Source organism: Parasteatoda tepidariorum, chromosome 6, assembly GCF_043381705.1.
Source record: "Parasteatoda tepidariorum isolate YZ-2023 chromosome 6, CAS_Ptep_4.0, whole genome shotgun sequence".
Lineage (NCBI taxonomy): Eukaryota > Metazoa > Arthropoda > Arachnida > Araneae > Theridiidae > Parasteatoda > Parasteatoda tepidariorum.
The window spans coordinates 36,546,469-36,571,376 of NC_092209.1; the positions used below are offsets into that span (position 1 = coordinate 36,546,469).

Consider the following 24,908-nt stretch of genomic DNA (forward strand, 5'->3'; position numbering starts at 1 on the left):
AACATTTTCTAAACGTTTTTCTCCTTACACCATTTTCTGTTTTAAAATAAATTGAGAACGATTTCTTACTTCAGCTATATCAAACTCAGGTGTGAATCAGTAAAAACTATTCTGGATAGAAACTGAAATTCACACATACTTCTTGATATCATACATACTTTTTGATATCATACATATTTCTTGATATCATACATATTTTTTGATATTATGCAAAATTATAGTTATGATTTCATGTTAATTCCCAGTTAAGCGCACTGTACGGAAAAATCCCGTAAAGTTTAAGGTTTTAAACAGGCACCTGTGTTGATTGTGCAAACCCGTAAATTTTACGTAATAATTCCGTAGTCTCAATGATTTTTTTACAATATAAGAACAACTTTTTCCGCAAAAGTTACGAAGAAGATCCGTAATAAGTACCGCAAAAAATACAAGTTCTTACAGCAATTCATTTATTTCATTTAGATAAAGAAAATATTGAACGATGTAAAAATATTGCAAATTAGTTAAATTGAAAAAAAAGTATCGCGATATATCTTGTAATGTCAATCTTTCTTGACGATGTATCGTGATGTGAAATTTTCTGTATAGCTCAGCCCTTAAGAAGTAATAAAGAAAAAGCACTGCTTCTCAGTAGCAATATCGCTGGAATCATGTTTTGCTTGTAATTCTGTCATTACAAATTAGAATACACTTATTTTTTAAATGAGAGAACTAAATAAAATTCAAGTAAAAAAGACTTACCTTTGGATATCTGAACCTTCGGAATTGAGGATATAAATTTGTGACATCATGATAATCTCCGTATTTTGGTAAATTTATAAAATCCACATCAGAATCATTGAAACAAGCGTAAGCAATTTTTGTGCCATCGTCTGACCACCAGATGGCGTTGTTTGATCTTAAGATTTCCTCTGAAATGAGAAAATAATTGAATTCATTCATAAAATTTAAAATATTATTTCGATATTTTATACATTAATTTGAAATTGTAAACTATTTTAAAGCTAGATAAAATACCATGATTAAGCACCATTTAAAGCTGTACCCATACCTAAATTTAACAAATATTGACTTAATCGAGTCAATATTAATTATTTTTGACTAATTTTTACTTAAAATGTATTTTAACTTCTATTTATTATGTTTTAACTACTGCTTGACTTTAGTTTTGAATAAGCTCACGGATGCTTGCTAGTTTAGTTTTTAATTGAAAAAGGGTAGTATCCATACAAACTAAAAATAGATCCTTAGTCTAAGTACACTCAATACACACGTGCACTTAATAGCAAAGTGTAAACAGAGAAAAGAGCATCTGAAAAAAACACCGAAAAAAATCTCTGGAAAAAAGCACCAAAAAGTATCTGAAAAAAATATCTGTTACAGAAAACACAAAAAAACTTTAACAATTGTATGAATTTATGCCCAATTTTATTCGCGCCGTTGAGAAAATTATAGCCAAATTTAAAGCAATGAAATATTAATTCTAATAAAATTACAGATCTCTTTCATAAAAAAGTTGATTGAAGTTCAAGGATTAATTTAAAGTTCAAGGAAGGAACTTTACGCACTTCATACTATTTAACAAAACTTTTGGGACTTTCAAGCAGTTCCATAGTTTTTCTGAATTCTAGTAATTATACTAATTGTGTTATGATAACGTTTTATCAACAGGCTATTTTTTTAAAAACAATGCATTAAAATGAAACATTGCATAATTTTTGACAATATTTTTAACGTATCACAAGACCGACGAAAGGCAGTAACAGAGTTGAAATTTGACGATTCAAAATATCCCGTTTTTATGAATTTATCTCGGTTGTTTTCCTGTTATTCCTATTTTAAATACTTTTTTTTGCAATTTTGCTCTCTTTTTTTTCTCTTATACACGTAGATAAATTCACATTACATTTTGTTTATCAGCTCAAAAATTAGAAGACTTTGAAATTCGAAATTTCTAAGAGGTGTTGAAAAACTTATGAACAAAAAATGTAACATTTGATAAATCGTTCGAAAATTTTTAACTGTACGATCTTGTAGTTAAAAATGCCATGCAAGGCACTCTGCAGCCCCTAGAAATGCAACAGGAATTTAACATGCTGTATAAGTCAAATTTGTTTATTAGCTTGACACGATTCCTTTTCGAAATTTTAATCTGTTTGAAAGTTATTTCAATTTTAAGATCATTTTTAAAATTGAAATAAAAATTTCGTAAATTTCCTCTCAGTTTTTTGGTTTAAATTAGGACTATTTATCCATCTTTAAAAGAAATTTTTTGTGAGATCTTTAAAACCTTGTTCGTTCTAGAATGGATATCGAAAGTAGAAAAGAGAGATTAATTGTCGCCAAGCTGCCATCATTTGCATTGAAATTTTAGAAAATATAAAAAAAGTGATTCAAGAGAAATAGTTATTCTCAATTTTAACTGCTATAATAATAAAATGCTATCTTTAACAAGTAAAATTAGGTCTCATTTAATTCTTCTTCCTGTGTTACCAATTTTGCATTCCTAATTTTATTTTCAAATATAAGTCATTAAATTTCTAAACGTAAGTAATTGTTCCTTTTATGATTAACATTTAAGCATTATATTCTTTCAAATAATCATGATAATTATTCATTTAATTGACAAACGTTTATTTGTTTTTGAGAAGTATCGACTTTTCAGGGGAAAAAGCAATAGCGAATAAAAAGCAATTACGTGGGTTGGCGGGTGAAGTGAGCAGGGGCCGGAACCTTTTAGTAGTAAAAAAAAATTAAACTCTTGTTTCTAGCAGAGAAATTATCTGATTTCAACGTTTCTTTAACCAAAATTATACATTTATTATTTTTTTAATCCGCAAGTTTTTTATTTCTTTTAATATGATAAGTTCATCCAAGCGTAACGCTTCATTTGGATTCAAATTTTCATTTCACTGAATACATCGCCAAAGAATAATAAAAATGCGAATCGAAATAACACTTCATTTCTCTCAAGAATCTTGGACTCAAATCAAATAGATTTTGAATCGGAACTCAAATTTTTATACCTTTGAAATAGAAGGAAGAAAAAAATAGCTCTGTAACAGCTACAGCGGGAAACCCATCGACGTGAACACAAATTGGATATGGAGTTTGCCCAGAGGGTATATTCAGTTGAATAAGATCAGTTCAAGCGAAATAAGGAAAAAAAGAATAAAAATTCTAAGTCTTTCTTGAGCTTCAATTACTAACAAGAAACATTTTAGAAATGCAATTTAAACAAAAAAAAAAAAAAAAAANAAAAAAAAAAAAAAAAAAAAAAAAAAAAAAAAAAAAAAAAAAAAAAAAAAAATACGAAACTTTGATGTCAGCAGCAATATTGTATAAATTCTTGTTTTTTGATAAGCAACTTTCTTAGACCAGAAAAATTTCTGAAAGAAAAGCTATAATGCAATCAATACACCGGATAATTATACGATGGCTAAACGGGAAAAAATATAAAATTCAGCAATTTGCAAATAAAAAAAATTAAATGTTTCGTGCTGGAGTATGTATCCTGTCTATTTATTGAAGCGGAAAGAAAATAAACAAATAAGTAAATTAAATTAAAATATAAATAAGAAATAAATAAATAAAAATATATTTATTTATCTAAATGGTATATGAAAGCTCTTTAAAAGTTGATTAATATTATTTTAAAAAATAACTATATACATTTTTTTTTAATCTCACTATAACGAAAGACAATCAAACTTTAACGGGTTTTTTTTTTATTCCACATTATGATAATTTCTTTTTGATATTGTATCTACTTTAAGATTCAAAAATGCTTTAATTTCATAAGCAAATTTGATTTTGAAGATTGTGTTTTAAAACTGGAAATTGGTAGAATTGTTATTCATTTTATGTTCATTGCGAAGAAAAATCCGTTTTTAATATATATAGAGAGATATTAAATTTTCAAATTCTTCTTACTTTTAATTCTAAAAAATTTGATGAAGTTATATTAATTTTAAAATTGCTTATTTAAAGATGATGTACAATAGTACATCAAGTACAAATCTAATATTGTTAATTGAAAGACAATAATAACACAACAAACACAGTAAAACAACAATGTATTTATTACTATATATTTTAAAGTAGGAAACTAATAAAAAAAATTAAACATCACATAAAGATGCTTTGTAAACTTTTAAAACGATGATTATTTTTAAAAAATTCATTCTTTTATTTAAAACAATATTTTTTTTAAATAATCTGTTGATTTATGTCATGAATTAAATCAAGTTGATTCAACGAAGTTCGTTAAAGTAAATTGGCATTAATATTTATCTTTTTTCGTATACATTTTCCAATTAAGACTGAGTTAGTGTTTAATATTTTTAGAGAGTGGTAGTCTAATATTGTTTAAGTTGGAACAAATTGTGTAGTAGAAATTAACAACATATCTAGGGGCAAAAAATGATACAGATTACTTCTGGAACACTTGACCAATATAGTGACCGAACCACATAAACTACAACACACACTTTTTACAAAACTGATATTTTTTAAACCTAAATTTCCCTTAGTATTGTTTCTAGATAAGTACATAGCAATTTTTAGGAAAGCATCGTAATATCTACGCATAACTCCTTGTGTCATCCCCTCCTAAAAATACGCATTTAAAAAACGATCTCCCAAACAATTTTAAAATGTGCCTCATTGTTATACAGCCTGAATCCTTTCATTATATTTATGAACAATTATCATGACTTTTGGAAGGGTTTTTTAAGATTTTTTCTGAAATCTTTTAATCACAAAATATGCGTATTCTTTCTTAATTTAGGAACATATTTTCAGAAATAAATGTAAACAAAAAGAATGATATATAAATTGTGCAATTCCTTGTATAATCATTAGTGCAAGGAAATAATTTTAAACGTTTAAAATTTTAATATCCCTTAAAACTTGATTTCTTTATAAAAACATTCATTTAAAATTTCGCGAGCTGATGTTGAAAGAAACAATTAATACGGAACCTTATTTTCTAAAAATGTCAAGAATAAAGAAAAATGATTTTTAAATCAGAGATATTTTAATTATTTCTTTCATAAGTATATTTTTTTTTTTGTATTCTATGTCAGTGAATATTTTAATATGACAAAAGTTATTATAAAACCCTAAGAAATTAATTATAATAGATGTAATTGAGGAAAATAAAGCACAGATATTTGAAAATTATGTGTCTACCGACCTTCATATATCCAATCAGGAATACCGTTGAGTATGACGTCATTCTCTCCATCTGACGTCAGACGTCTTGGTTTAGTGAGAGAACTGAACTGGGGCATGTAGAACATGTTACTGTCCTTAACAAAGACCTAAATATATTTAAAATTAGTTTTCAATATTAGTTAAAATAATAAGGAAAATTTTTTGACTACATGATTTATAGTTTTATTGCAGGATTGTCGAAAAAATATTGACGAAAATGTAACTTATAATTATAATTCACAATGTTTGAAATTTCTGTAAAACCTTGCATTACAATTTAAATTAACACTAAAATCAACATTGAAATTTAATAAAACAGAGAATCTTACTTCAGCGCTACAAACATCCTTAACACAAATCACTTACGGAGCACATAATTAATAATACCATTATAATACCATTAATGGTATTATAACCATTATGATACCATTAATTGTATTAACACCATAAACTATTCTAGCCCCATAAATTTTTCTTACACCATTATAATATTTGTAAATATCACTTCCCTTAATATGTTGAATTATAATTTTTAAATTAAAATGTCATCTATTACAAATGAAGTGAAAAATAATTATTTCTATACACTTATCTTAAATATTTAAGAATTTGAGATTGTATTAAATCTAAGGAACCAATGAAACATGTGTGTTTAAAATTTCTGAAAGTAGGTTCAAATAATAACAATAACAAAAAAATGAAGAAAAAAATATATAAAATTATCTCCAACAATATTGATGAAAAATATTTATATTGATGAAGATAAACGAAACAAATATTTTAGAATCATTCTATTTTAACAAATAATGGTTATAATTTCCATCAAAAATCACGTGGATTTAGATAAGACCTATAACAAATAATTTCCAATTTAGTATTATATCAAAAATAAGTAATGACTCGAATTTATAGGATTGGTAAATCTGGGTTGATTTAAAACGCCTCTAAAATGTTCTAATCATAATGCAATCACGATTCTTGCCAAAATGAGCCAAATATTTCGACTGGAACAAAGTGGCATGGATTGAAATATCAATACATGAAGCTTAATTGATGGAGATATTTTTAGTTCCACAGCGCCTAACTGCATCATTTGGCGTACAAAATGACTCCATTTATAGAAGATAAAGGCAGAAATATTTATTTATAAAACTGTAATTGACATCATTAGTTAATGAGAAAAGTCGTTCCAATCAAGGTACATTCGATTCTGAGCTAGTTCATTTGCATAATCACTAAATGCTGACGGAGAGATATGCAAATAAGTCTTTATTCTCGACGATATTGTAATTAGATTTATGCTCTAGGAGTCTGAAGTTAATTAGACTATCAAGTTGCAATTTAAAAGAGTATTTTTTCATGCATGTTTCGATCGTTTAAGTTATTCTTGCGATTTTTTGTTTTGTTTTGTCAACGCTCTTGTTTGATTTGATAAGAAATCACGAAAACTGTTTAACTGATTCTAAATCATTTAAATTTTAAAGATATGCTAATGGAACAATTCAATTGAATTGTTACCATGCTTTGGAAACTTTCAATTATATTTGTAATTTATTATACAGGAAAAGTTTGTTACTATTTATAAACCCAAACTTATTAGGCTTTTTCCGTACGATTTTTTAATCGTGAAAATTTAAAGCGTCTGTACAGCGGGTCTGCCTACTGGTTATGTGCGCGCACTGTGCATGTTGCATTGATATTTGAATGATACACCTACACATGGATGCTGCATTCTCACTGAGGTGTTACATTCAAATTCGCACGTTGTATTCTAATTAGGGCGTGGCATTCAAATTTGAGTGTTGCCTTCACTTTCGGTGTTGCATTCATAGATGAGGGGGGGAAAATCGAATTATGCCAGAGACGCATCTTTTTAAAGTGAAAATCATATCTTAGAAGAATTCGGTTACAATAGCAAACTTTCTTTTAATCTCTGCTTTGCTACATACTAAATAGTTATTAAAAGTTATTGTTGTTTTAAGTCACTTTTCAATACTAATAAGCCTATTTTAAGGCAGAGAGCTGCGCTACGTCTTGTTTTCCAGTGGCACCATCTATGATCAAGAATTTGATTTCTGCCTTACACATACTCATCAGCCCATTTTATTGGGATGACACATTCACCTATCATTCATTCTATCCATCCAACATCAGATTATAAATTTGACCTGAACCAGAGCACGATCAATCTCCGATGCAGTACCACCAGAGGTATCGTTTTGTTGTCGTATCAAAATTGGAAAAGTAACATCAAAACAATCGTAACAAATAAATTGTAATTTTATATTGAGACAGCAAGTATGGTAAACATTATTGACGCAAAATAAAGATTTAAAATGAAAATTAGAAGCGACTCCTCGTTGATCTGGAAGTCTCGGCTTTTCGAAACAGTTTGAAGCTTATATAACATCGCTGGTGAATAGGTAAACTTGAGTTTTAAGAGGGATGGCTTTTTATTAGTCTGGTGCAGAGACCAAAGCATCCATGTCTTAAAAGTTTCATGCTGTTAAAAGTAAATGAGGCTCATATTACCACTAATGCAAGCTAACAAAAGAATAAAAATAAAATTATCAATTTTTATTTTTTATTTATTTTAGGTAATTAGAATATACCAATATGTCATTCCCTCACTTGTCCCCACTGCTGATTTAAAAAAAGAAAAAAATTGTTTCTGAAATAAAATTTTTTTTTTTACAAATTCGTGTTTTTTATTTCAGAATACTGAAATATAGAATTCAGAAAATCAATTTTAAATTTAATTTCTGATAAAAATATTAACACAGCACTATTTTAAACTTTGTCCCCAGTGTTTCGCGTCATTCCCTCACAACAATGTTCTTATCACCTGCAATCTTCTTAGAATAAAAATATTTTAATAAAAACTTCAGAAGTTAACAACTGGCATCATAGAACAAAATTGCAGTATGTTTCCATCTTCAACTTAAAGAAGCTTTGCTGTGGAATAAATTTGAATGAATCAAACCAGGTAAAATTTTTTACATTTGTCATTCCCTCATGTCATTTTTTAGAGTAAAATAAAATACAACTTCATCGAGAAAGTGGATAATTATATGTTGCTTTCTTGTATGAATATAATTGTATGTGATTGACTTCAGAAATTAATTAGGCCTAACTGTTATTTTTAAATTTTATTGAATTCGTCATTCCCTCACTAGTGTATAAAGTGAGGGAATGACGCTGAAGTGAGGGAATGATTCAAGATGAGTATATTATCAAATTTTTTTTTGTTCAATCGTGCCAGCCAATTTTATTTCCCAAACCTGTAAAAACTATTAAATATATAAGACTAAATTATAATAAATATTAGATATACTTAGTATGTTATCATTTTCAAACTTTAGGTAGATGTAACTTAGATAAAAACATGTATTAAAATAAAATATCATTCCCTCACTATTAGTGTCATTCCCTCACTTTTTAAATAGTGAAAATAATTAATTTACTTATTAATTAATTTGAAAAATAAATTAAAAAATTAATAAATTAATTTATTAAATTAATTAATTTATTTATTAAATTAATTAATTAATTATTAATTATTATAAATTAATTAATTATAAATTAATTATTTAAAAAATTAATTAATTTAAATATTAAGTATAATTTATAGGATATATACTTTCTTTATAATGCCATTACATATTTCTATTAATATAAAAAGTTTCAGAGCTTTTTATTCACTTTACTTTTTCGGGATTTTATGAACTGAAAAATGACAGTTTTCGTGAGAATGACCCATATAGTCAATATAATTTTGCATAGTATTTTAATGAAAACTGAAAGGTTCTTATCTTGGTCACTCTGCAGTGGTCTGAAACGCTTGGTGTGTAGCATAGAGTTCATGGACAAATGGTTGAGAACCTCAGATTTAATGTCTTTCTTGAGAAATTTTTCTCAAAAATAAGATTTTAAAGCAAAATTCCTCGAATTTTGAATCAGTTGCGTTCGAAAGTAACTATAGTTGACATACAATTGGTGATAAATTCATTTTATCTTTACTTTTGTTTCATTTATCCATTTTTTATATATCATGGTCATCTAACAATATTAGTAGAAATTGTTTATGAAAAAATTTCGAAATCTTCTAAAAAAATTTATTCTAAAAAAATTTCTAAAAAAATTTACACGTATGAAGAAAATAAACTTTAATATATAAAAATATTATTAAAAACAGCAAGCATTGCATTATTTATAGAATATTGTATTATTATAGAATATTGTAATATATTGTATTATTTATAGTATTATACATTGTATTATTATAGAATATTGTAATATATTGCATTATTCATAGTATTATACATTGTTTTATTATAGAATATTGTAATATATTGCATTATTCATAGTATTATACATTGTATTATTTATAGTGTTATACATTGTATTATAATAGAAGTTTAAAATAAATATCTCTCTTACCAGCTGACTTCCTCCACGGCCCCATTGTGCGAATTGAAGCATGGCGTTAGAGTCATCATGGAGAAGAGGCACAACATGCCTAAAAAATAATTAATTTTGTAAATTAGCTCCTACATGAAGGTAACAAAAAGGGTACTAATTATTTTAAAAATATTTAATGTACTGAATGTTTTTTATTGTAGTTTAATTAATTAAATATTTAAAATTACGTTTTTTTTTCTCAGGTTGCTGAAATTATAAATTTGAAGCGGCATCTGAGTTGTTTGGTGTAAGCATAATCTTAAAATGAATAAAATTAGCTAAATTATGGTCTTACAAAAAAACGGTTTATTAATGTTGAAATAATTATTTGGAAAACTTATTAAAAATTGATCTAGTTCACTTTTTATTGAAAACTCTAAGAATTGCTGATAAATTTTTTTATAAATGGACATTTTTGGAATAATTTTTTAATTTTTGCTATTTATTTTTTCATTGGCATTTAACTCATTAAAACAACTGAATTCATAAAAAATTATGAAAATAACATAATGGAATAAAAATAACTGAAATACTAACTATATAATTGTTTCTTAGTTGAGTATAAATACAATTAAATGTTTAAAAAATCATTTCTGTTTAAAAAAAAATATGTCCTTAAGGTCCGAAACCATATGATTCTTTCACGGAACCATGAGGTTCCACGAAACACAGCTTGGGAACTGCTTGTTTAAAGGGTTATTGAAAAACATTTTTGAAAATACTTCATTATCCAGGTTTAATAACTTGTGAAGATTGGTATTATAAATTGTTATTGATATCATATTGAACTAAATGAGCAGTTTTAGGAACAAAAGCTGGTATCGGCTAAGCTGTACTAAACTTGAGGTTTAAGAAATTATATACTACGTATTTTTAAGGTATCTAAATTAAACGTATAAGAAATTAAGTATTAATCGAAAACGAAAGTGAGAGGGAAAAAAAACGAAAAAGGGAATAACAAATAAATAAATTCAATGTAAATCAAGAACACAAGGAACCGCGATATTTTGTAAAAAAATTTCATGGTGTAAATGCCATAACTAATACTTTTTATGCCCTTTCTGAATTTTTCTTCTTCATTAATCGTTAAGGGAAAAATAAATCAACTAAGTAAACTTTAAGAAAGAAATCTCTTCAGTTCTTTAACTATTTTTACTTGAATAGTTATTTTTTGCACACATATAATATATTTTCGCGCATCATGTAGGATAGTCTAACTTCAAACCAAGTTTATTAAATCGAATGTCGAGTATTGAAGCTTTCAGTTTGCAGAAAAATTTAAAAATCATCCGCAAAAATATGAAATTTTTCAAGTGGGCAGAAAAGCTGATATTTTAACATTTACTAAAACTTCACGTAATTTTTTTAACTTAGTTTTTTACTAAATAAAAATATCTTTCTCTAATAGTTAGAACATTTTAAATAATTGTATCGATGAAAATATATTTTATTTATATAATTAATGGTTAAGAAAAGCACGGTTGTAAACGAAAAAAAAAAAAGAAAACAAATATAATATAAAATTTTAAAAAGATCTTGCGAAAATATTAGAAGTTTTTTTTTCTCTTAAACACTTTAATGTGTTAATAAAAAAGAAGAAAATATGAAAGAGTGACTTTCCGTTTACTCAATCAATCAGTGTCAATAATACTCTTTTTAAATCTCTATTTTTCGGAAATTTTGAACTGAAGCAAATCTTAAAAACTTAGAACTAAGAAACAAAAATTTCGAATACGCTTGTAAGTATATTACAAACAAAAATATTGATTTTGCTACATTTTCAAGCATATTAAATAAATTTTTTAAGGAATGGTCTTTTTTTTATATGGGAAATAGGAAAAAGATTTTAACTAAACGCACAAAATCCATGAATTTAAAATATTAACTTCAACAAACTCTTAGGTTGAGTGGCAAATAAATTTATTCTTTGATAAATTTAAAAAAAAAACATGCAGAGTACTCAAAAGAAAAAAAAAACTGACCACTCTGAATAATTTTTGATCTAATGATCGGATTTTTCACCTTTTTTATGACTCAATCTTAATGGCTAGAGGGGATGACTTCAAATAGGCTAACAAATTAGAGAAGATAATTTTTTTAGTTGAGAAATCAGACAAATAAATGCTCTTCCTCTGAATAAACATATGATTTTTTCGACGGATTCAGATATCTGGCCTCCCAACTATAGAGAGTAGCCACAATCTGGGAAACATGGTCCCACTAGTTTGGTCAGGAGGACGCTCCAATGTTTGGACCACTTAATATTAATTTTATTTTCCAAACTTTGTATATATTTATTATTTTTAGTATATATTTATTATTTTATTTCGGAATAGTAAAAAAAAATTGACTTGTAAAGTATTTCTCAGAAACTATTCGACCAATTTTGCTCAAATTTTGTATTATGCTATTTAAAATATACATTATTTAAAATGATGCAAAATTGGTATACCTTAAAATTGTTTTGACAATTGTTTGTATTGTTTTTTCCTATAAGCTATTTTTTTGTATGGAATTATCTTTTGATAAACGAATTGCATAATTCTGTGTAAAAAATTTTCAACTCGGTTAAAAAATTTTCGAGATATACTGAAATACGCAAAAAGTAAAATGAACATTAAGGGATCCAAACTTTGGAGCCTTCTCCTGACTAAATTATTGAACCATATTGCGGCTATCCCCTATATTTTGGGGGTTAGAAATACGAATCCGTCGAAAAAAGATATTTTTATTCAGAGAAAGTACGTTTTTGTGTCTGATTTAGCAGTTTAAAATATCGTCTGCCCTTATTTTCTAGCATATTTAAAGTCTCCCCACTCAACCAATTAAAATTAATTTCTAGAACTTGAAGATACGATCATTAGATCCAATATTATTCAAGGGTGATTCGTTTTTTTTTTTTTTTTTTTTTTTGCACTGCACATTTTTTTTACTTTAAAAAATAGCCCAAAATTTGTTTTATTGATTCTAAAAGAGCACATTTTAGACTTCATTTTCTTTGAAATTGTTTCCAAAAAAACAGAAGAGAATAAAAAGCTTTCAATAGCTTAAAAATTTACTATAGTGGCAAACGTAAACATATTTTGAGGGTTCACCTTATAGGTGCCCATTTCGAGATCCACCAGGTGCAAACGCAGAAAACAAAATAATGAAAAATACAGCACTAGTCGTGAAAGGGGGAATCAGAAAGGAATGCAGCTTACTCCGACTTGCCCTTTTCGGCTACCATAGCTTCTTTCGAGTAACGTGGTTTCACTTGTTTTGTTTGCCATTTTTAATTTATTTTCCCTTTTTCCTGACAACTTTGAGTTTCTTTTTTCGAATCTATTTTTATTTCTTCATTTACGCCTGGTTGTCATGACTGCTTGATACTTATTGACCGTTTCTACCTGAATAATTTTGAAACTTAGCGAAATTTTTTGATTCAAGCAATGCTGTTTAATAACTAAAACAAACACATTTTCTTTTCTTTTGATGGTTGTTATATGCGCATCACGATAATATACGAACACAAAATCGGATGATGCTTTCTAAACTATATATTTATAACATAAATTTTTTTTCACAACATTTGTTCAATTATCTTGCCCTACTTTAATGAATAAATAATATAAAAAGGATTAAGTAAACTACTGAGAATTACATAAACAGTTTAATCAATGTAAATAAAATGATTCTTTTTAGTATAAAATGATTCAATTACGGAAGAAAAAGAGTGAGACTGACTTGGTGCGGTTTATTTACCTTCAAACTTTTAGAAAATTAATTTTACTTTGTTATGACATTATACAATGTTCTATTATATAATATATTATATAATATATTATATAATGTTCTATTACATAATGTTCTATTATATAATGCATTATGTAATGTTCTATTATATAATATATTATATAATGTTCTACTATATAATATATTATATAATGTTCTATTATATAATATATTATATATTGCTATAATTAAATTTAAAAACGAATGAAACTGAAATCTGATTTTGATTCAAAAGCTTTCTTTTTAATCTGAATTCTATCAAAATTTTGCTGATATTTAATTGACTTTTCATGCATTGAGTTTCAGTTCCGATGTTCATTAAAATTTAAGACCCGAAATTTATGAATGCTTTGCATAGCTACATTTACTTCCATACGTTCTCCAATAATGGCTGTGGGAAATCCCTCAGTAAGTCTCTGAAATAATTAATTTTTGAAATAGTTTTACTATTTAGTTTGAAATGGAATTTCCATTACCTTTTTCAATGTGAGCATTTTATTCATTATTGAAAATACTCTAAGTCTCAGTCACTAATGAGATCAATTAAGTTATCCTAGTTTTAATATGTAAGATTTTTTAAAAAGTGATAGCTAATTGAAATTGGTTGTTAAAAAAATCTTAAACATCTTGATACCAAATTCAATAGTTCTATTTAAAAATTTCATGTTGATTTTGAAAGGAAATCTAAAATCGCAGTTAATATTTGGTACGTGTTTCAAAAAACTATTACAACTGTTGCACTTTTTTGTAACATGTACACGTGCACATTCTAATTAGCAATGGCTAATAATACCAAAAAATATTTGAAAAAAGCTTTTTTTTATAGCTTTTTTTTAAACCTAAATTTAAAACAAAATATAATTTTTTTCGCTAAAAATTAACACAAATTTATAGATTAAAATTTATTTTATTTTACATTTGCCCTTTAAAATAATTGTGATGATTGAAAAAACTATGGTATCAAGAGTTAATATGATGCGTTATTTCCCCATTCACACTGTGAAAAGTTCCGAATAAAAGTACCGGTACTCAGGGTGTCGGTACTTTTCAGTGTAAAATCCGTTTTTAATGGAACATGTTACATAACTAAAAGTCTGATATGCTGTAACTTTTACTGTAATAATGCAGAGTCTCTGAATAACTGTAAATGAATGAGTATTGCTGTAAAATTTACGGTAAATGTGGGTTTTATGGATGATGTCCAAAACAGTAATTTGATCTGGTATATATTACATTGCCCTTCTTCAATCAATTCTTCGAATCATTTCATTTGCTTCGAAATTTTTTTTGATCTCTCGATAACAATATTTTTTCGTCCTTTTCTGCTTAAATTTTCAAATACATTTTATAAATGAAATGAACACTAAGTTGCTAAATAAATGAACCCTTTGAATTCCCTGTTTCCCATCGAGACGTTGATTTTTCTTAGACAGAAATATTAAATTAAAAGTGATGTATGTCCACGAGATAGATACTTTTATTCCTTTTAAGGAAAATAGGATAAGAAAGTTTTTGTCAAATTGATTTTTATAGAATAATTTTATTGACATTTTTTCTCTACGTAGTTTTATTCTTTTTGCTACACTCTGAAAAAATGTTTGTTTTGATGTTTTAAGGTAACATTCTCCTAAATAAAAAAAATGCCAGATAATAAAAGATCCAAAACTGTAAAAAAATGCTTATTATTTAATAAGTGAGTTTGAGAGAGGTTAGTGCAAAATTACTGTTTTCTGTTAATTTAATTATTTTAGCTGGGCACAATATTATGAGTATAGAATAAAATGTAATATATGTTTTTTTTAATTCTTTAAAATATAAAAACATATAAATATTCTTATAGAGAAAAAACAAAAATCTAATTGAACATTTTCGAATCACTAATGTGGAAGGTGGTATAAAATATCAAAGCCAGTTTGATTGGCAGGTGAAATATGGAGATATTTCAACAATCGCCTTTCTGCTCTTAACTGCCAATATACTATACCAATATTCAAGCCAATAGAAGCGAAAACTATGCCATTATTCAAGCCAATCGAAGCGAAAACTATGCAATTATTCAAGCCAATAGAAGCGAAAACTATGCCATTATTCAAGCCAATCGAAGCGAAAACTATGCCAATATTCAAGCCAATCGAATCGAAAACAATGCCAATATTCAAGCCAATCGAAGCGAAAACTATGCCAATATTCAAGCCAATCAAAGCGAAAGCTATGCCAATATTCAAGCCAATAACTGAAATTTTTTTTATCAATAACTACCAAAATTCAAGTAATAATCAAGCCTATTCTGAGATTTTTAATGTCACCTTTAAGTGATTCGTTAGATCGCAATTCGTTTTAATAGTCAGTCGTTAGTTCTTAATAGCATTTTCTTTTTGGCTAATTTAGGACCCATGGCTATACAATTTAAATGAATTTTTGACGAGGATTATAAAATATATACTTAACAGTGATCATTTTCGAACACCTTATAACATTAAAACAATAAAAGTAATAAAAATAATCGAATATACTCTAATATAAGAGTTTTAGGGAATTTTATATAAATACATAAAAAAATATTAGAGTCGCACATCTTGACCGTTAGCGGAAAATGTGAGAAATGTGAATGTACTGTTAGTGAAAAGTGTTAGGGAAAAAATTCGATAAAGTCGATAAAGTATACACATTTGGAGCAAGCAAATAAATATTTAAACAGGTAAAAAAGAGGAAAAACTTTCGAAACTTGGTGAATCATAATAGAGGGAGGCGTTATTAAAAGGACAAAAACTTGTTTGATTGCGTGATGAAACTTGAAAATGTTTCTAATATTCTCTCTTAAACTCCTCTCTGCTTCCTCTGGCATACTTTATGCTTTTTATTCAGCCCAAAACTTTCTCTGTTGCTTAAATACTAATAAGCGATCCCCACAGATTCCAACAGGGATCCTAAAATATATATAATAAAGGCGGGATCATGAGACGACTAAAGCTAATTAAATGTTTTTATTTTTTATTAATTTTTTTATGTTGATTCGAAATTCTATGTTTATAAAGTTTAAATAAGAAACAGAAATATAAAATGAAAATCTAACAAAATACGTATTTCACAGTTCTCGCTGTGGTATCATTGTACAACTTTTTCCCACTCTCGAGCCAATATTGGTGATACAAAATAAATAAATAAATATCATTTTGAAAAAAATAATTTTGTCTTTCAATTGACATCCTTACAAGTATTTTATTACATCTATTATATTTATATTTGAAATTAAAACACTTCATTTACTACATAAATTAAAAAGATAAAGAAAGTGCATAAGTTTCGAGTGCTTAAAAATAGCTGCTTATTCTTAAGGCAGTATTTACGATTTAAGTATATTTTTCCGCTTCAGTTTCTTAAAATTATTCATTCAGTGTTAAAGATTTGCTTTAGTTGTATTTTTAATATTTTTATACTAAGATAATTTCTATTTTTAGTACTTTTGCAATTGTGTATTTTATTTTTCAAGAAACCTATTGATTTTTATTGCAATCGCGTTGATCTATCTCAGTCGATATCAAAACGAAAAGGAATTCCATTCTTTCCGATAACTAGTAACGAAGCGTTTTTCTTTCCAACAATTGATTTCTGTTTAGGAGCCTACTGAAAGAGAAATTTATTGCTCCTAGATAAGATTTCTTTTCCTTTAATCGACAAAGGATAGCCTTTGGATAAAAAGATTTTGGAGGTCAATCCATGACGACACTTCAGATAAATAAATTTTAAAAGATATTAAACTCTCAAGGCAAAAGTATATATTTTGTTTTAAAACTAAGTAAAAATTGTGTTTGGAATCTAGCTATTTTTTCAGTAAAAATTTGAGGATTTCGCTAAACAGGAATGCAGTAAAAATCCTTTGAAAAATGAAATATAAAGAAATGTTTCCTAAATGTACTTTAGGAAATAGGTACTCTGTAATACTACGTTCATGTATTGATTTAAAACTTCATTCTCTTCAAAAATATACACATTGGAAAAAACAGTTGCTCAAGAAATGTTTGTATATACGTTTTATTGTTAAAAATAGAAATCTCTCTAAAAAACTTATTTTCACATTTCGCGGTAAAAGCAAATCATAGTAAGAAAAAGTAACAAAACAAGTATTTGCCGAAAGCATAGAACTTAATAAAATAAAGTACAAAAATGTTTATAATACTCCATACTTTTGAAAAACCTTACCCAGCAAAACATTAAAAAAAAGATCAACTTTCAAAAAATATCTAGTTTTTGGATATCTAAAGTGAGACGTAAGTTTTCTTTAGCAGTTTTAAAATAATTAATCAAGTGAATTAAAATATTGTTTCCTGAAAGTTTTTACTAATATTTGCTTTATTTTTAAGAAAATATTACTATTTTTTTAAAAAAATGTTTAAGATTTTAACGTAAAGTCTTTATAAATAAGATACTATGAGCTAAAGTAATGTAACAAATAAATATTAGAATTTTATTTTCCGTTCCTAATTTATAAGAATCTATGAATATTATGATGGTATAACTGATGTTAGTTTGAAACACCTTTTTATGACTGTTAGGTTCAGTTTTTTTTCGTTATTGCTGTCGTCGGCCATTAATGCAGAGAGGGTGCGATTGTTCTTATTTACCAGTGGCGCCATCTATGGACAAGAATTCGACTTCTGCCGCACTCAGACGTGACACATGTTTATAGGGTGGACCCATTCATTCATCCACAGATCGTAATTTTGGCCCGAATCAAGGAACGATCAATCTCCTGTTCAGTACCCCAAGAGGTATGATTTACTAAGGGAACATGGAGGACTTTGTGACTGGACAGATTTATACGGCATCAGTCACGAGTCTTCAGTCAGCTGGATACGAGTTTTATTCCGTCTTTAACCTTAATTATTTAAATTATTTACTAAAAAAAAGCAAATACTGAAGGAAAATAGCAGTTTTATGTGAAAGAGAAGCGTTTATGATTTAATTTTTTATTAACATTTGTAAATTTATGTTATGCTAAACTACGAAAAATTTTAAATCATTAATTGATTTCAATGAGATCTATATTGGTAGATAAAGCACCGAATTGGAACCGAAGAAGAATTTAATGAATTCTATGAACTAATTTCGTTTCACTATTTGTTCGTTTTAATGTCTGGATCAGGGATGGCAAACCTTTATACACCAACGTGCCATTTTTTCTAAAAAATTGCTTAATGAGGTCATAGACGTGCCGTCAAATAATTTTGACTTCGTGATGCGTGATTATACGTGATACGTATCACTATTATACGCGTAATTAAACTTAAAGTAACATCAGTGTGGCTTCTGTTGTTGCAGATTAGATGACAAATAACTTATGTTAGGTAGTAAGATGTTAGTTTAAGGGGCCGTTCAAAAAGTACGTACATCCCGAAGGGGGGGGAGGGGATTTGCTATTATGTACGGTTTTGTACGATGGGGAGGGGGGGAAGTATTATACAAAGTACGTACTTTATAAACATACACCAAATTTAAATTTGACTTTATCCTACACCCTCCTTAAGTAAATATTTAATTTTATTTAAAACATAATTATTTTAATTTTTATGAAAAAGGGGGGTAGACTAATAAAATGTACGTACTCTAAGGGGGGGGGGAGTAAGACCTTATGTACGGTAATGTACGAAGGGGGGGGAGGGGTTTAAAATTTCTCCATTTTTGTGTACGTACTTTTTGAACGGCCCCTAAGCAGGACTGTTAATTTTTTTTGCAAGTTGTTTATTGTGGCTTGTTTTTTATGGTTAACTGTTTTTTTAGAATTAATTGTTATTTTTTTTATTAATAATTGTTTATTATTTTGTTTGTTTTTTGGGAATTTTAATTTAATTGTTATATATGCTTCATAGTGTAATAACATTTGTGTGATAACAATTCGTAGTGTAATAGCAATTGTGATCAGTGGCGTGCCCAAAATATTGTGTAGCGTGCCATAAATGGCACGCGTGTCATTGATTCGCCAACCTTGGTCTAGATGATTCTTTTCAGCTCCGTAATAGTTAAAAATTAAAGGTTTGCTTCGTGTTTAAGAGCACAAACTTTTGATTTTTTATTTTCCTTGACAAAAAAAACTTCAAAGAAAACACCTTAAAGCAAAGTAATTATGTTTAAATATTGCTTGAAAATAAATGTAAACCACTTACTCGTTGCTTATGTTAAAAATTCTGTACTTAGCTAAAAATGAATATCTGTACATCTGTAAAGAAAAAAAATTTTAGTCACAAAAATAATTTGTTTTCATCTTTTTCTTGCAGTTTTTAGAGAGAAAATAGCTTACTTTTTTATAATCTATCGCCAGAAGAATATATTTTCTGTCTGGAGATAAAGAATACTCATGAACATTCATTTGTCTCTGTAAAAGATATTAGATATATATAGAAATGATGAAAGCAATTAATAATTATTACAGTGATGTACACAATTTTCACTCTAAATCTAAGAAGTATATAAAAAAAACGATTTTCAAAGCGTGACAAAATAGTAGCCTTCTCCAACAAAATGCCTATATCGCCTCTCTGAGGTGATAGACTTACTTCATTAGAACTCAATGGCAAATAAACAAAAGTAAAAAAAAAGTATGAGCGAGACATAAAATTATAAATTGTAATCTGACTATTTTATACACAGATTTAATTTATCATTTCCTTTCACAGCAGGGTGATAAGATTTGATGACAAAATAAACAGAAGTAAAAAAAGTAAGAAGGACACTCAAAACTATAAATTATGAGCTGACTATTTTATACACAGATTTAATTTATCATTTCCTTTCACAACATGGTAATAAGATTTGAAGAAAAAATAAACAGAAGTAAAAAAAGTATGAAAGACACTAATAATTATAAATTATGAGCTGACTATTTTATACACAGATTTAATTTATCATTTCCTTTCACAGCATGGTAATAAGATTTGAAGAAAAAATAAACAGAAGTAAAAAAAGTATAAAAGACACTCAAAATTATAAATTGTGAGCTGACTATTTTATACACAGATTTAATTTATCATTTCTTTTCACAGCAGGGTGATAAGATTTGATGATAAAATAAACAGAAGTAAAAAAAAAGTGTGAATGACTTTCAAATTAAAAATTGTGAGGTGACTATTTCATTCACAGATTTAATTTATCATTTCTTTTCACAGCAGGGTGATAAGATTTGATGATAAAATAAACAGAAGTAAAAAAAAGTTTGAATGATTTTCAAATTATAAATTGTGAGGTGACTATTTCATTCACAGATTTAATTTATCATTTCCTTTCACAGCAGGGTGATAAGATTTGATGATAAAATAAACTTAAGTAAAAAAAAAGTGTGAATGACTTTCAAAATTATAAATTGTGAGCTGATTATTTTATACACAGATTTAATTTATCATTTCCTTTCACAGCAGGGTGATAAGATTTGATGATAAAATAAACTTAAGTAAAAAAAGCATAAATGACATTTACAATTATAAATTGTAAGTTCACTACTTTATACACAGATTTTAATTTATCATTTTCTTTCCATGTTGCTGGAGGACTCAACAGCAGGGTGATAAGATTTTATGATAAAGCAAACAGAAGTAATAAAAAGGTATGAAAGAGACTCACAATTATAGATTGTGAAGATTCACAATTACATTGTGAAATGACTACTTTATGCGCGGATTTGGTTTTTTATTTCTTGTTTTGTTCATCTGTGTTGCCAGAGAACTCAACAGTAAGATGATACAGTTTTATGACGGCACACAGTTGATCTTAATAAAGTATTTTTTGCCCATGATAAATACAATATCATTTCAATATCAATACAATATCTTAATATTTCTAAAGATTAATTATTGTTTTCATTACATTATTTTTGATTACAGAAAAACATTGGTGTCGATTCAGGCTATTTATCATGAAAAAAAAAATTAAAGATGTTTTTTACAGCTAAGTATGGTGCTTGCAGGTGGTGGAACAAAAATATCATTTTATAAAGATTTATCAGCTGTAAAATTTTATGTTTCTTAATATTTTAATATGTGTATTAAAGTGGTATAAAAAATCATTTTCAGTTTTTAATTTATAGATATTTTTATTTTATCTTTTTAACTAATGATATCATATTATTAAATAATTTTTAGAACTTCTATTTTTAATTGTGATGAGATCGGGATAGTAGATTACAGACTTCTAAAAAATAGTTTTAACCCCTGTATGATAAATACACAATACTTGCATTTGTTATAAAAATATTTAACAAGTTTAGTAAAAAAGGGAATGTTTTTTTTAATGCTGCAACCTATTGGAAACAATATTTTTAAATGAAAATTAATATTTACATTGAATTAATAATATTCGATTGTCTTAATCTTAAAATAAACTAAGAGCCACATAAGTGTTTTAACACTTATTTTATCTATTTTAACAAGGATAATACTTTAGAATATCACTAGTAGGTATTCCAGAAATATAATAGTTGCCGTACTGAAAAGTTTTAAATAATAATTGTGATTGAAACTTATCAATGGTGGAATACATCCAACTCCATATGATCATTTCTTATATTTTAGAAATTTAATTGACAAAACAACTATATTTTTGAAAAACTACTTACGCTTATTTCACAATTTTTTTTAATTTCATGGCATACCAAAAAGAATTGAAGTAAGCGAGCTGTAAGCATTACTTTAATTTATTACTAAAACAAGAGTCTTTTTTCATTATATTATTTTTTCTCAATCAGTTTTATAAAATGCATTTTGTAAAGAAATGCTGTCGGTATTGAATATTAGCAAATGGAACCGAGCATTTTTCATGTTTTTTTTGTCGTTTAAGAAGACAGAATAAAAATAAAATAAAAACAATGCATCTCATTCCTTAATTAACTAAAGAAACAATGCTTTGTAAAACAAAGCTATCGATTCTATTTATTAAAAGAAGTAAAACTTTCAATTCTTTTGTGAAATATTACTTACAAATGTTGTATTAGGCATTATTACAGTTTTTTTCATAGTTTCAACATCATATATCGTTGCGGCACCATCAGCATCTCTGAATAAAAACTCATAATCTGCAAGAAAAAGAAAACTATATCTCAATAAAGGAAAATATGAATAACTTCTCTTCAAGCTTTGATAAAACATAAGAAAAGCAAGAAATGCAAAAATTCTATCTTTGCTTTCACTTTGAAGTTGTATTAAATTTTTCTCTTATCTAAAAAAACTTAATATCGCATCTTATATTTTTCAGAGTGCTCTGAATTTAAATTTTTTTTAGATTTTCGTTGCTACGAATTCCTTTTATCAGAAGAAATTTGAAGTGATATATTGAAAGGCACTGCGAGTTAATGTATTGATGAAAATTGAAGATTATTGAAAAGAATCTTAGAAGATGAAAGTAATTAAAAAACAAAATCTTCAAAGATACATTTTTGCATTAAAAGTAGCATAAAATTTAAACGTAAAAATTGTTGCTAGCTCTACCTTAATAATGCGGTAACTTTAAAAGGGTAGTATTTAAATAATAAAAAGCGTAGAAAAGATATTGCATCTTTTCATTTACTGAAAATAAAAAAATACTTTCTAACGAAAATAAAAAAATAACGCAAGCATAAAAGTATTAGAAAATATAAATATGTCGGTATCGTTGCAAACTGAACCCTCCTTTTTTTGCTAAATTGCTTTCGTTTTTGTTAAATTAACAAAAAGATATGGTTTTATAATTTATGATAAAATTTTTTAAATATGGTAATTTTTGGGTAAAATTTATCTTTCAGCTCTGAATTATATGTTAAAAGTGGAGTAATAATTGTTATAGTTTCGAAAATAAGAATTTCCGGTAAACCATTGCCATATGATCAGAAAATAACCAAATGAATAGTTTAAACACCATATACTATTCTTATTTATTAACCGACATTATATTTATTTTTACTAGAAATGTAACTGCCATACAGTGCGGTAATTTCTCCTTGTAGGACTCGAAATTTCGACTAATTATAGTGCTTAAATTTTAATTGCAGCTGCATCTCCAATCGTAATGCATGCTTCAATATAGTAGACTTCAGACTTCTAGGAGTAGAACGTCTTGCCATTTGTTTGCCAAAAAGAATTTAGGGTCTATTGAAATTCTGACTATCTTTTAAATAGCAAGAGAACTTGAATTTCGGTGGCATTTCAGTATCTGATGACAATATAGGAGTCGTCTTCTGATCGCGACGAAGAGAATTTGAATTAATTTTATCCCAAATCGAAAAGTTCGTCAATAAAAATTTCATCTACTTTCTAAATGGGAAGGTTTCTTTGTCAACTGCCTTTCTGTACCCCATAACAATACAAAGTTTAAAAGTCTCCTTAATGTTACGAGCAGATTTTATCACAATTTCATTCATAAACGGAATTTATAGTCAATAACAATTCAAAAAACTTTCCCAATAGCTAAAGTGTTCTAATTTCAACTACACCTCTGGTGCCTCATAACAATACTTCGACTTCTAACCGTTAGAAGCAGAATTTATGGCCAAAGGTCGGTGGCCGATTTATGGCCTTTCTTTTTCATTTTAGAACGCACGCTAGTACACATTCAGAACAATTTTTTCTTGCTTTTTAGTTCACTTGAAAAGCGTAGTTTCTTAAAAATCTATATTATATAATACACCAATAGGTATTTAATAATTTCTTTTTCGCGTTGGCAACAAGGAATTGAAATATCAAGCAAGTCGGCAGTCATAAACATGAAACACAAAACAACATCTAATAAAAAGACACCAACTAAATAAAATCTATAATATCATAATCGAATTATTTCCACCTTGATGTGCTTTTTCAGTTATCATAAATGAAGCTTTCAGCAATGTATTTCTAAGGTGATATCATTTAATTCGTTACTTAATTTAGTTTAACTCCGACAGTATTTTGAAACTGATGTAAAATTTACTATTGTGTATGTACAGTGCACAAAAAAATGAAAGGCCTAGAATAACTTTAAATCTAATGATCGTATATAAACTTACTGTGAGGAGAAAAATATTCTAGCAAAATTACCGTGAATTATGGTAAGGAAATTTCTGAATAAAACACAAAACAAATCTAATTCTGGTTTTTAAACCAAAGTGTACGGTATTTAAAGCATCCATTCGTTAATTTTTTCGTTCAAATATGGTAACGGTTTACCAGATATTTTAGTTTTTAAAATTATAGTTCTTATTACCACGCAATTATTATAAATACAAAACTGAAAAGTAAATTGAACCGAAAAAGTGTTTTTTTTTATATCATGCTTCAAGGGGTCTGGTTCATTTCATCGACAATCACTTCATCGACAGGCCGTTTCATCGACACCACTTCATCGACAGGCCATTTCATCGACTAGGTCATTTCGTCGACAGGCCGTTTCCTCGACAGGGTCGTTTCGTCGACAGGCCATTTCGTCGACAAGGTCATTTCGTCGACATTCTAAAAAATTGTTGT

At 27.2% G+C, this 24,908-nt stretch overlaps 1 protein-coding gene across 2 annotated transcripts in view; it reads right to left on the minus strand.

The window, feature by feature from the left end:
• LOC107455049 (inactive dipeptidyl peptidase 10) overlaps nt 1-24,908 on the minus strand; it is a 439,164-nt gene that overhangs the window by 77,749 nt on the left and 336,507 nt on the right. For both annotated transcript variants that reach the window (XM_016072453.3, XM_016072452.3), the window contains exons 4-9: nt 22,416-22,510; nt 19,748-19,822; nt 19,614-19,666; nt 9,658-9,736; nt 5,198-5,324; nt 742-911 (exon numbers count right to left, since the gene is read on the minus strand). In XM_016072453.3, coding sequence (XP_015927939.1) covers nt 742-911; nt 5,198-5,324; nt 9,658-9,736; nt 19,614-19,666; nt 19,748-19,822; nt 22,416-22,510 — 599 coding nt within the window. The remainder of the gene's footprint in view (nt 1-741; nt 912-5,197; nt 5,325-9,657; nt 9,737-19,613; nt 19,667-19,747; nt 19,823-22,415; nt 22,511-24,908) is intronic.